This window comes from Diachasma alloeum, unplaced genomic scaffold (genome assembly GCF_001412515.2).
Source record: "Diachasma alloeum isolate Michigan unplaced genomic scaffold, Dall2.0 Dall_scaffold_00300, whole genome shotgun sequence".
NCBI classification, from domain to species: domain Eukaryota; kingdom Metazoa; phylum Arthropoda; class Insecta; order Hymenoptera; family Braconidae; genus Diachasma; species Diachasma alloeum.
In genome coordinates, this window is record NW_021680439.1 from 1409687 (window position 1) to 1422284 (window position 12598).

Here is a 12598-nt window from a genome sequence, read left to right on the forward strand (position 1 = left end):
TTAGAAAATTCTATTGAATTTCTATTAAACTTTCTATTAGTTTTTGGCTGATTCTATTGACATGTTCAATAGAAAACATTCAATAGAAAAAGTCAACAGAATTCGATTTTTCTATATAACTTATTCTTCTCATATATTTTCTATAGAATTTGCTCGACTCAAATTTTCTAAGTTTTTTTCAATCTATTTTTCTTTTCTTCTCATCAAGAAAATCAAACGAAAAAACTTGAGCCGAGGAAATTCTATAGAAAATATCTCAATAGAATAAGTTATACAGAAAAATTGAATTCTATTGACTTTTTCTACTGAATATTTTCTATTGAACATTTTAATAGAATCGGCCAAAAACTAATAGAACAGTTCAATAGAAATTCAATAGAATTTTCTAACGAATTCGATAGGTTATTCTATTAATTTTTTTCGTTCGTCAATTCTTTTGAGATTCCTGCTAAAAACATTTTTTTAGAATAATACAAAAAACTTAATTTAATTCAATTAGGAACCATTTAAGTTAACGAGACTCATATTATGGTAGGTATGAAAAAAATCACAGAAGAAGCTATCGCATCCCCTAGGAAATTCTGTTGGATTCCTATGAGACTATTTATGGGACTAATCTATTGGATTTCTATTGAAAAATTTCGCAGCATTTCTGCGATTTTTTTTATGGAAAATTTTTTATTCTATTCATTTGTTCTATTAAATTTTCTCACAAGTGAACGTATTTTGAAATAATTCGATTAAAAGAAGAATGCATAATTGATGAATGATTGAACAATCCTGGGAACAATCCGTCGAGTAATTTCCATAAATAATAAAAACAAAAAAGTCGAAACTAGTTTCAGTTCTTGTTTTGTTTACTAATCATGGAATTTTCCAGGAGATCATGGACTCTATGACAAAGATTAGAAAGATATTTTTGATAGCTGAGAAAATTTCCTATAAAAAAAACAAACTTGATCGAAAATACGGAAAGATCTTTTTTATAGCTGAGAAAATCGTGTGAGATCGACGTTGGTTCTTATCGAATGAATACAGAATTGATGTTTCATTCAGCGTTTCTAGTTTGACTTGAACCGTTACATCACTACTGAACATCACTACTGAATTACACATAAAAAAATTTGGTAGGAGAACCGAACACTTTCGCTAATGAATTCTATTGAAATGTTATTGTATTGTAATTCTGTTGCTAATTTTACTCATATTTTCACATCCTTTTCACGCCATTTTTCAATGACCATTTCATGAAAGAAGGCAATGGATTTAGAAATTTCACGATGACTCTTTTTCTTAAGGGGAGATGGCGGTGAAATTTGAAAGTTGCAAGGGTTTGTCCCTACACTGAGAGAAAAAATTACTTTCGACAAAGATCATTTCCTTGATACAACAAAAGATTCTCTTGTCAATTTCTATAATCGTGAAATCTCCTGGTAAATCATTTTGTGCTCACACTGAGAGAAAGGAGTCGTTCAATAGGATGAGATTCTTTTGCCCCGAGAAAATTTTCAAGTGTTAGCCTTAGCGTAAGTCTTCCCATCAGTTCATATAGTTTACGTTATATCTAGAATTGAATGGATTGCGAGAATTCACACTTTTCCAATCTGATCACTTATCATCTCCAACTGAGTCACTCTTATTTCATTATCAATTCAAATGTGTAGAAAATTGATCTCACGTGTTGTTATCTTTGTACAAGATTTTATGTAATCATAGTCCTGATGAACAAAAAATTCTAGATATAACGCAAACTGCATGAATTTATCGGAAGGACATCATTTCTAGTCTTGAGAACGAAATTATTTATCAGGAGATTTCACGATTTTTTACATTGACTAACGAATATTTTCTTGTATCAAGGAAATCTTATTTGTCAAAACTAGTTTTTTCTCTCAGTGTAGATAATTTATATCGAAGAAGTGTTACGAAAGAACCTTCGACAATAAAGTATATGGAATAATGAACATCTGTTAACTTATTTCCGTCTAATATCCATTAGGAAATAGCACAGAAAAATTACGAGTGCTTTTTACGTAAATTTAAACAATATTATACTACTTTTTTTTATATGCCTTATAGCTTTTTTTGGTTTATATCATGTAATAATCTTCTATTTGCCCTTGGGGGGTGCATTCTTACCCCAGGGCATCGATAAAATGCTCAAATAATAATAATAATAATAATAATAATAATAATAATAATAATAATGGCATGAATGAATAGAATTTACTAGCAAATGCATCAGGTTTTCCACTAAATTTTTTCACGCGTGTACAATTTTAGGATTTTCATTCACACTAGAGACCTGATTCGTAGTTGGAATCGCGAGTCTTCGTCTCCTGGTGGAGTCGAGGCTCTCGAGTCCAGGTACACGACACCAGTGTGGGGGTGTTGACGCCATGAATAGCTGATTGAATGCACAAAAGCCACAGGGGAGGCATGCAGGCAGGCACACGAGCCACAGTAGTTTCTTCTGGTACGTCCCGAATTCCCCAACAATGGGAAGCAAGTCGTCGAGGTCAAATGCATCCTAGAAGACAACCTCAGTAATAAATTCTCTCAACTGAACCCATCGAACACCTCTTGAATGCTACAATTATTTTTCAATTATATTAAAATCACACAAATGATCTCTTGCAGTGAAAGAGACGAAGGAGAAAATCGAAAATTTCATATGAAGATTATTCGTCTGTTTTCTAGGGACCGAATGGGTTGAGATGAGTTCATCGAGCAATTTTTCTTGCAGAAAATTTCATGAACCGTAAGAAAGTTCTTAAGGGGAGACTACTATGAGTTTTAAAAGTCTTGGGTTATTGGAGTGAGACTTTTCATACGTTGAAGTTCAATTATATAGATCTGAAAACGAATAATTAGTGCAAAAAATTTGTTGTTGTTGTTTGTTTGCCCGAAAACGCTTAAAATTCCAAATCAGTCAGGGCCTTTAATTTTTTAACTACGAAGGTTTTTTTTTTTAATTTTCGGAAAAATATGTGGAATAACAATTACGAGCTAGTTTTTTTTAATTCGCCTCTTACATGGCTTAATTTGCTTTTTTTGTATTTTTTTACACGAATAGTGAATTTTGTTATATGAAAAAACCGAAATCAGCTGTGTAGGAGTCGAATTCCACAAAACTGGCTCGTCATTGTTGTTCCACACATTTTTCCGAAAATTTGGAAAAAAAAATCTTTTGTAGCTCAAAAATTGGAGGCCCTGGACTGTTCTTAACATTTTAAGCATTTTCGGGCAAACGAACAATAAAAACATTTTTTTTGCACTAATTATTCGTTTTCATATCTATATAATCGATCTTCAACGTATGAAAAGACTCACTCCAATAACCCACGACTTTTAAAACTCATAGTAGTCTCCAGCCCCGGTGACTTGGCGCAGTGGGTAAGTTCGTTGCTTTTAAGCACTTAAATTTAAAAAATATCAAGTGAAAAAAACAACGCATAAATCTCAAAGAGGAAGATTCTGCATTTACCTTACGATTAATTTCAAAATAATTATAAACTCGAGAGTCTCGCCAGACCAAAGTTTACACAATTAGTAAAAAAATACTGATCGTAGAACTCTTTTTTCTATACTAGTTTTTAAGGTTTGTACATAATGTAAATATTGACTATTATATTGAATAAAAAAACTTGGTTAAACAAAAAAAAAGTGGGTAAGTTCGTTGCCTCACATGCGAAATGTTCCGAGTTAAAATCCCGGCCGAGTAGAATGGTGCGATCTAACCATTCAAAGTCTTGATCATCATCGCAGTATACTCTAACCGGGTCGAAACGATGTAAAATAACGATTAAAAAAATAAATAAAAACTCATAGTAGTCTTCTCTTAAGGTAAATACACCTATGCTCGTCCCTGTCTCTATGCTCGTTCAGACATCGTGAGCTAGCATATTTTAATCATTTTGACAGCCCCGAGAGTCTATTAAGAGTCAAATACGAGTGGACTTATTATTTTAGTTCATAAGGAAAGTTGTAGACACTAATGAACAGTGATTTATTGAAGAATAAGAGAGAAAAATCCGATTCACGTCAACTGGTGCTACGACAGAGTGAATTCTTAAGCCGCAAGTTAAGAAACCCACAATTTTTATGTTGAATAAAAATTGAATGAAAAAATGAATGCAATGAATGCAACGCCAGGCGTACGCAACGCTTGTAATTCTCACAAATAAGGCAGGGTCTACAATCGACGTACAGCCTCCGTTTCTTGCTCAACTATGTTTCGATTATTCGTGACAATTGCAAACGTTACGAGCACTAAAGTTCGTAAACAGAAAACACAGAGTGCAAGTTCACGCTGTTCACGAACTTTAGTGCTGTACCTTGCGTTGTATTCATTGTGGCATAAGACAGAGTCTACAATCGATCTACGGCCTCCGTCTGCATCGCGTTGCAATAAATATAGATATATGAATTACCTTAGCAACGTGACGCAAACGAGTGAGGCGCATTTATTGTAAACTCTCCTTAACCCTTCTGCATGAGAATTCACTTTACGCACGCTCGGGAGCGTTACGTACCCCGTGCGACAGAACAACTGCTTAAGAGGCAATGGAACATGGAGAGAAATTTTCTAGAAAAATTCTAGTACGAGTACTGGAAAAAATGACAATCTACCGGCTGTGAAAAATTCTAGTGCTGTTAAGGTAAAATTTCTTGGTATTTCTGGTAAAATTTCTGGGGATTTCTGTGAAATTTTCACAGAAATACGGGGAAAAATTCACGTTTTTCTCCAATAAAATTTTTAGTGCCGGCGCTGGAATTTTTTTTCTGGCCGTCACTTTGCGCCTCTTTTCCCGTGCTAGCACTAAAATTTTTCTAAAAAATTTCTCTCTGTGAACTTACCACCGGAGTAGAAATTGGATTTTGGATTTTACTGGATAGTCGTCTGACGACGAATAAACTTCGAATCCAGCTTTTACTTCGATGGTAAGTTCCATTGCCAAGGGATAACAGAAGGCCACCGTTTCCTCGAAATTTTCAAACAAATTTCCTATTGAAAGTTATTAATATTTTTTAAACCCAAAGTACATTAATCTTCGTCATCGCTTCTTGAAGATTAATGTGCTTTGATTTGTAAAAATATCGATAACTTTCAGTCGAAAATTTGTAGAAAAATTTGGAAAATTAGCGGCATTCTGTTACCTCTTAAGGGTACCCGCCCATGGAACAGAATCCACATGGAGACGCAGCCGCGTACACCAATCACAGTCGAGAAAATAAAATTAGCGGGAAAATCTTGCGATCTTATTGGTTATTCGGATGCGTCTCCGTGGGGATTCTATCTCATGGGCACTCACCTTTATGCACAATAAACCGTTTCGAAAAGTGCACTTTTCAAGCAAGTATCACAAAAAAGCTCTTTTAATATATTCTTGAAAATCCACTCAATCTCGAGACACCAAAAAGATCACATTTGATGAATTTCTCAATGACCCTCAAAATTCTTCAACTCGTTTTTGAGATAATTTCAAAATAATCCAGGGGACGATGAAGCAAAGTGGAACGTTTTTCATCGACTAAAAATTCTAATATCTGTATTTACAAACAAAAATATCAAGAATTGAAGTAATTACATTAGTATACACTACATTAGTATATTTCGATATGAGTGCGTAAAAGTGGTTTTTGACCCGTGAGAGATGTGAATTCACGTATGAAAAAATCGTATAGAAATTTTGTATACGGATTGCGTATAGAATTTGTGTAGGATTTTCGTATATGATATTCGGATTTATACGGATATTTATTATACAAATTATTTCTACACGATTTCTATAGGATCAAACATTTCGTAGGGAGTTGCGACATTTCTCTACGTTTTTCTTTGGAGCGTTTAGACATCTTTCATATATGAAAACAAAAATTTATGTAAAAATTTGTTTAGAAATAATTAGTATAGAAATATCCGACCGTATAGAAATAGTATCTTATGTCATTAGGCGATAAAAGTTTGTTTGTTTGTTTGTTGGGGCTTAACGTGGCATCGACAGCTAGGTCATTAGCGACGGGTTCGCGACTCTTTATTGTCGTTCGAACTCACGACTATTTCCTCTGTAGCCTATATAGGTTACGATGGTATCGACAGTATTTCGAAGGTGAGAATCAACTGTAGTCAGTTAGGTTCTCGAAACACGTGGAACTGTGGATCCTGTATTCTTACATGATTCGAACATGCTTAACACATTGGGTTTCTCTCATTGTTACAACGTATACTTGATGGTGTCCTTATATTATTTGACTAAATCAAATAATCCAAAAATAATTAGCCAGTGCCGAGTTTCGAACCCAGAACCTCTGGCTTTGTAGGCGGACACCTTACCCACTCGGCCATAGACCCGACGCGATAAAAGTATTATCTGGTAAATGTGGCTTTATAATCCGAGCCGAAGGCGAGGATTATGATCACATTCGCCAGATAATGCTTTTATCGCCGTGGGATATACGCTATTTTATGTCATTGGGCCCGAAAACCGCGATCTAACCGAGCGAAGCGAAGCGAGGTTAGAATCGCGGTTTATCAGGCCTAATGACATAAAGTTCTATACGATTTTTTCATACGTGAAGCGTTCGCCGAAAGTGAATGCTTACCCTCTCAGGGTTCGCAGAACACTTTTCTTACCCTATTTTTCTTCACAATGTGTGGAACGTGGGATTTTGCGCACGCGGAGCTTGCGTAAAATTTCAAGTAACGCACATCACAGACAAAATAGAAACATTATTGTTTACTATGTGAAGATAATAATCGCGGACCAGTATGGTCACACTCAAAATTTACTGTTGAACATAGTAAAAATTGCAAGTCGATCTAATAGAAAGTGGTAGAATAAAATTAAAGTTCAATTTGAGACGAGTAAAAATTCGGTTAACACGGAGAGAAATATTCAATAAAAATTACGTATCTTTGACGTAATTTGAGAGCGAAATGTGGTTGTAGGAAATGTTACGGAACTGTCACGGAATTTTTCCAGAGTGTTCCGTAATTTTCATCTGAATCTCCTGTGAAAAATTACGATACCGTCACTTAAATTTTCTGAGTCGATTCCGTAATCGGTGAGCAAATTATGAGTTCCGTAATTTTTACTCAACATTTCTCTCCGGGAAGATAAATCAAATTTTAAAGTTGTTTCGGTATGGTATTTGATTACTACGTTCACATTGTAATTTTTTTAAATTTTATATTCTCTCCGTGAAGTGATGAAAACATTTGTTGTTGCCCCACTCTTCCAAACATGGAATTTCCGAACTTGATTCGCAATCAATTCTCAAGTATTTCCGAAAATAAAAAGTTAATCTAATTTATGGTATCAATTCGATGATGAAGAATGTTGGTGATAATCATGAAGAGACGTTCGTAGTTGAAAACTTGATGCCAAAAAAATCTCTTCCAATATATTCCTCAAACCCCACTCGATCCCGGGACATTAAAAAAATTCACATGTAACTCCCGAATTAATTTTCTATCCTTCACTTCACTGAATACATCTTCACTATGATCTTCCCATGACGAATGATATATGAAACGACTCAAGACACGACACTCACGTCTTCCTGCTTAGTGGTATCGGGATTCGGAGGAGGGTTATCGTCCGACCCGTACATACTTGTTCGACTTAAAATTCAATCGCTTCTTTTTTAAACTCCCAACGAGACTAGGGAGATCAAGAGACCATACAAGGGGTTGCGTCACGTGAGTATTGCATAGCTGTTTTTCTTCTTTGACTCTTCGATGATTCACAAAAGAATACTCAAGGACAGCGAAGCAAAGGGAGAGGGAAGAGGACGGAAGAATATTCACTTTGGAGGATTTCGATATTCGAGGAATCGGGATAACGATGGGAAGCGATGTGCAAACTTCGTCGGAGAAGAAAGGAAAAAAGGTGAGAAGTGGATGAAATGATGGCGATATCGTTGATGTCCGTGCGTTGGGGGTAATTCAATTGGGTTAAGGGTACTTAGAGGAGGATTGAGGACAGGTGACACCGACCGTGCCACTGGTTACACAGCAATTTATAGAGACATTGGTGCAGGAGAAGAATTTCCGGGCAAATGTTAGCCAGCAAACAATTCTGGTAAATGCCTTCTCGGATTTCTGACAACGAAAAAATTTGGGGCCATTCCTGCATATGGTTTATGGAAAAGGCGTGAAAGAGGGGCGAGGGGGTGAGGCAAAATCGGCATTTTCGACTTTTTTTTGAATGTTCAGAATTCAGTTGCGAAGCGGTAAAACGGTGCAAGTTGATTTTGACAATTTTGCTCAGTTTTCAATGAATATCTCAGAATCTAAGGCAGATAGGGAAATTTTTATGATTTTTTTTTGTAGCTATCAATTCGCTCTACAAAAAACGTCATTATGAAAATTTCGCGGTTCCCCTCCCGAGTCGAATATTAGGACCTGAATTCCCCCTTGAACACCTATCATGAGTAGGAGGACCAGGATGAAGTTAGGGTGTATTTACATTCAGAAAGACCCCTTGGTTTCCGCCTGAACGTGCGAGTTACTTCCAAATTCCGAGGGTTCAGGAGGAAAACAGGAGGTGTGTTAAACCTATTTATCGCCTGCACCCCCTAAAATGTTTTCCACTCCATCCCTCCTGGAAAGAACCTACAAACCCTTTCGAGGTATTTTTTTTATTTTTAATTATCAACATGAGAAGTACGGGTGAAAATTAAGGTCATACTCAAGGGTCATATATAAGGGTCAAAAATAACGGTCAGAAACGACAGTCAAAAATAAGGGTGGGAATTTCAATAATTTTCACCGCAAACAGAAATGAACAAAATAGTGAGCTACTCAATCATCCTGGCTATCAGGGTTAATTCAGGGGAGTTATGATTCCTCTTCATTCGACAGGAGAAGAAGGGGGAAAAAAGTATCACTTGAGAAGGGTTTTTACGCCTTTAGGATGAGGCAGGATCATATAAGCAGTTATTCAGGATGTATAGGATGAAGAAAGGAGGAAAAAATATCTCAAGGAGGTAATAGGGGGGAATGAGGTCCAGATATACGACTCGAGGAGGTAATAGGGGAGAATAAGGTCCAGATATTCGACTCGGGCTTAAATTCGGAGATATTCCTCGAAAACTTAGCTAAGAGCTGAGCCGATATGAATCGTTTTACCGCTTCGCTACTGAGTTCTGAGAGAAATTTATCAATTCAGCTCAATCTACGTCAATTTGGTCAGAAAGGGGAAGAATTGTAATTTCCATGGGCAAAAAAATTATCCGATTTCATCGAAAATTCAATTAGTATATTTCGATACGAATCCGTAAAAGTGTTTTTTAAACTATGGGAGGTGTGCTACTTTCCCTAGGGTCAAAGAACACTTTTCCCGTGAGTGTCGAACTCTATTTTTCATCAGAATGTCTGAAAAGTGAGATTTTGTGCACGCGGAGCGTGTGCAAAATTTTACTTTACACACAAGTGATGAAAAAATCATTAACATTCAAAAAAATTAAAAGTGCAGTTTTACTCAACTCTACCCCACTGACTTTTTCATTTTTTAAGGGAATAAATGCATCATGTGTGACTTTTCAAAAATTCCTCATCGAATTTGACATCCTTTTTTTTTATATAAAAATTGTGAAAAAAGATAGTTTCACAATTTTTATGTTGATTATTTCACAAATAACTTTAAAACCAGTGGTTGCAAAGAAAAATGTTGAAAGTTATCTTTTTGGATCCTGAAATTTTCTGCAGGTAAGGACTTTTGATATCCCCTCACAGATAACAATAATTTATAAACAATGATTTCATCACTCTGAAAAAATCGTTGATGAAGTGATTATCTAACTAAATAAGCTGTAAGAGAAACTATTAAATTTGTATATTTCAATACGAGCGCGTAAAAGTGCTTTTTGACCCGTGTAAGGTGTGCAGCGCTCGCTGCAGGCGAGTGCTACCCTCCCAAGGTTCAAAGACCACTTTTCCCACGAGTGTTTAAACATCTTTTACATCACAATGTGTGGAAAGTGGGATTTTGCGCACGGCTTGCGTAAAACTTCACTTTACGCACAAGTGATGAAATAGTATATTGTATTACTAGTGCGTAACGTTCCACTTTTTCGCACGCACGTGTAACACATCCTATTTTTTGTGATACTTGCCGAGTTCACTGTTCGAAACGGTAGTGTGGGTAATGTGGTTGTTTTTGTGCGCGAGTACGTAAAGTTCAAAAGCGTGCGTAAAGTAAAATTCGAGTGCGTAAAGGGAACTTTATGCACGCCATGCGGAAAACAACCGCATTACGCACTCTAAAGCGATTCGAAAAGTGCACTTTTGAGGCAGATATCACAAAAAGTCTTCTTTGGAGTAAATTTCATATACAGAATGAGGATATTTTTGTCTGAACCTGATCCCTCTTGGGGATATTTGCGAAATAATCGACATGTGATTTTGCGTCTCGTCTCCTCTCATCATTTCCTCTGGGATTTCACCACTGAAAGGATTAAAAAATGTGGCATCCATAATTTTTCATTATCTGAAATGTTAAAATGCTATTGTAGTTTAATGGCAGCACTCCTATTTATTCACCTTTCATTAATCATCATTGATCAAAAATTACCTTACCACTCATTTTTCAAACTTGCAAGAACAGGTACATCTCTCCATAAATTCGTACGCAGGCATTCGTATTTCGCATGTAAACGCAAATACGCAAGTACAGACTGATAACATCATCAATCAATCCTTCATCCTTGTCTCATGTGATTTTTTCATTAATAATTTTTTTTTGTTTTCTAAAAATTTCCCCACAAAAAATATAATGAAATTCACACCGACAATTTTCAATTGTCCCGTGTTTTATCTCACGAATCACTTCGTTTTTCTTTTCTTTTTTTTTTCTCCATGAGACGATTCCTTTCGCGTTGTCATATCGATAGAGTACAAAATTAAGTTTTCGATTTTAAACGCGAAAAGAATCTTTTTAAAAAATCGTTCTTGCGTAGATGCCGAAGTCTGTAGAGAACTGGCTAAAACGCAGACCTGCAGTCTTTCACTGTCGCTCTATCACACATTAATTATCTTCATTCTTCTTTCTCGTGATTTACACTTAAACTTATTATCACTAGCCCATTTATTCAAGGTACTTTCGTATTTTATTGATTTTTTCTTTTTCAAAAATCCGGCAGTTGTTTCACGATTGAACACACCGGTTTTCAGACTGAATTTCCCTCCACACATGTAATTTTTTAAACTGAATAATTGTAAAAATATCATTGTCTAGAGATGGATGAACAAAACGATATGGAGACTATTTATTTTTCATCTCAGAAACTAGTCGGCTTAAAAGATTCAATAACTGTAGAATTATCTTGATAATGACAGTATTGTTAATGATCCGAAAAAAGTTGGATCGGAAAGTCTTTCTAAACATGAAATCATGCACATGCCTTTTTACACGATGGTAATTTGGAAATAGTGTATTTCAATACGAGTGCGTGTTTTTTGTCTCGTGGGACACTGAGAAAAAAAAATATCTTTGCCAAAAATCCATTTACTTGAGAACTATTTACTTTTTCAATATCGTATTTCTCCGGCCGAATCATTTCCGGGCAATTATCATTGAGTTTCAATTAGAACAATTACATTGCTCATGTTAGTTATGACTTTGAATAAACTCCCTCAATGATTATAAACGTTAAAAAATTGATCGAAATTCTTCCCTGTAGAAAATAAGAAATTTAGGAAAAATGAATAATCATTGGAGGAGTTCATCTAAGGTCATGTGCAACATAATCATCCTCTAGAACAATATGATTGTCATAATTAAAACCTAATCAGGCTTGCCTTGGAGTGATTCGATTGGAGAAATACACTTTTGAAAAAATAAATGCTTCTCTCAAGTAAATGAATATTTGGACAAAATAATTTTTTTTCTCAGTGGAGGTGCACCCTCCCAAGTGTCAAAGAACACTTTTTCCACGCGTGTCGGACCCTCTTTTCCATCACAATGTCTGGAAAGTGGAATTTCCACACAACAGTGGAATTACAATGTGAGGAGTGTGTTAAAAATTTCACTTTACGCACGAGGGATGAAATTTTCATTTTTGCGATACCTGCCGCACGCGTAGGAGTGGGATTTTCCGCATTCGTATACAAAAACAACGACTTTACCCCCACTCCCGTTCCCAATAATCAACAGGTATCACAAAAAATAGGATGTGGTACACGTGCGCGAGAAAAGGTGGAATTTTACGCACTAGTAACACAAAAGTATATTTCGTCATTAGGCTGAAAATAGGACATTTCGCCACTAGGATGTGAGGAAATTTTCTAGGGAATATGAGTTTACCGGACGGGCCGAAGACGAGTTCTGTAATGATATGAGGTAGAAAAGTTCTCCACGGCCGTGTATCGGACAGTATTTTTCATCATACTGTGCGAAAATAGTAGATTATGTCATAAGGACGATAGGTCGAGGTTTGTGGGAAGTGTGAAGTTTGCTGCACGAGGCTTACCGATGCCGAGTGCTGCAAATTCACACGACTCACAAACCGAGACCATCGTCCGAATGACATAATCTATTTTTTTATCAAGAAGTCCCGCAAAGGAGGGGGTGGCGTGGAGCGGAGAAGGGGG

The 12598-nt window shown here is 36.0% G+C and overlaps 1 protein-coding gene across 1 annotated transcript in view; it reads right to left on the minus strand.

Annotated features, from left to right (window-relative positions):
• The window catches only part of LOC107039491 (carcinine transporter), a 15172-nt gene extending 12684 nt beyond the window's left edge, over window positions 1-2488 (minus strand). The window contains exon 1 of the mRNA XM_015259124.2: window positions 2306-2488. Coding sequence (XP_015114610.1) covers window positions 2306-2401 — 96 coding nt within the window. The 5' untranslated portion in view covers window positions 2402-2488. The remainder of the gene's footprint in view (window positions 1-2305) is intronic.
• Window positions 2489-12598: the final 10110 nt, after the last annotated feature.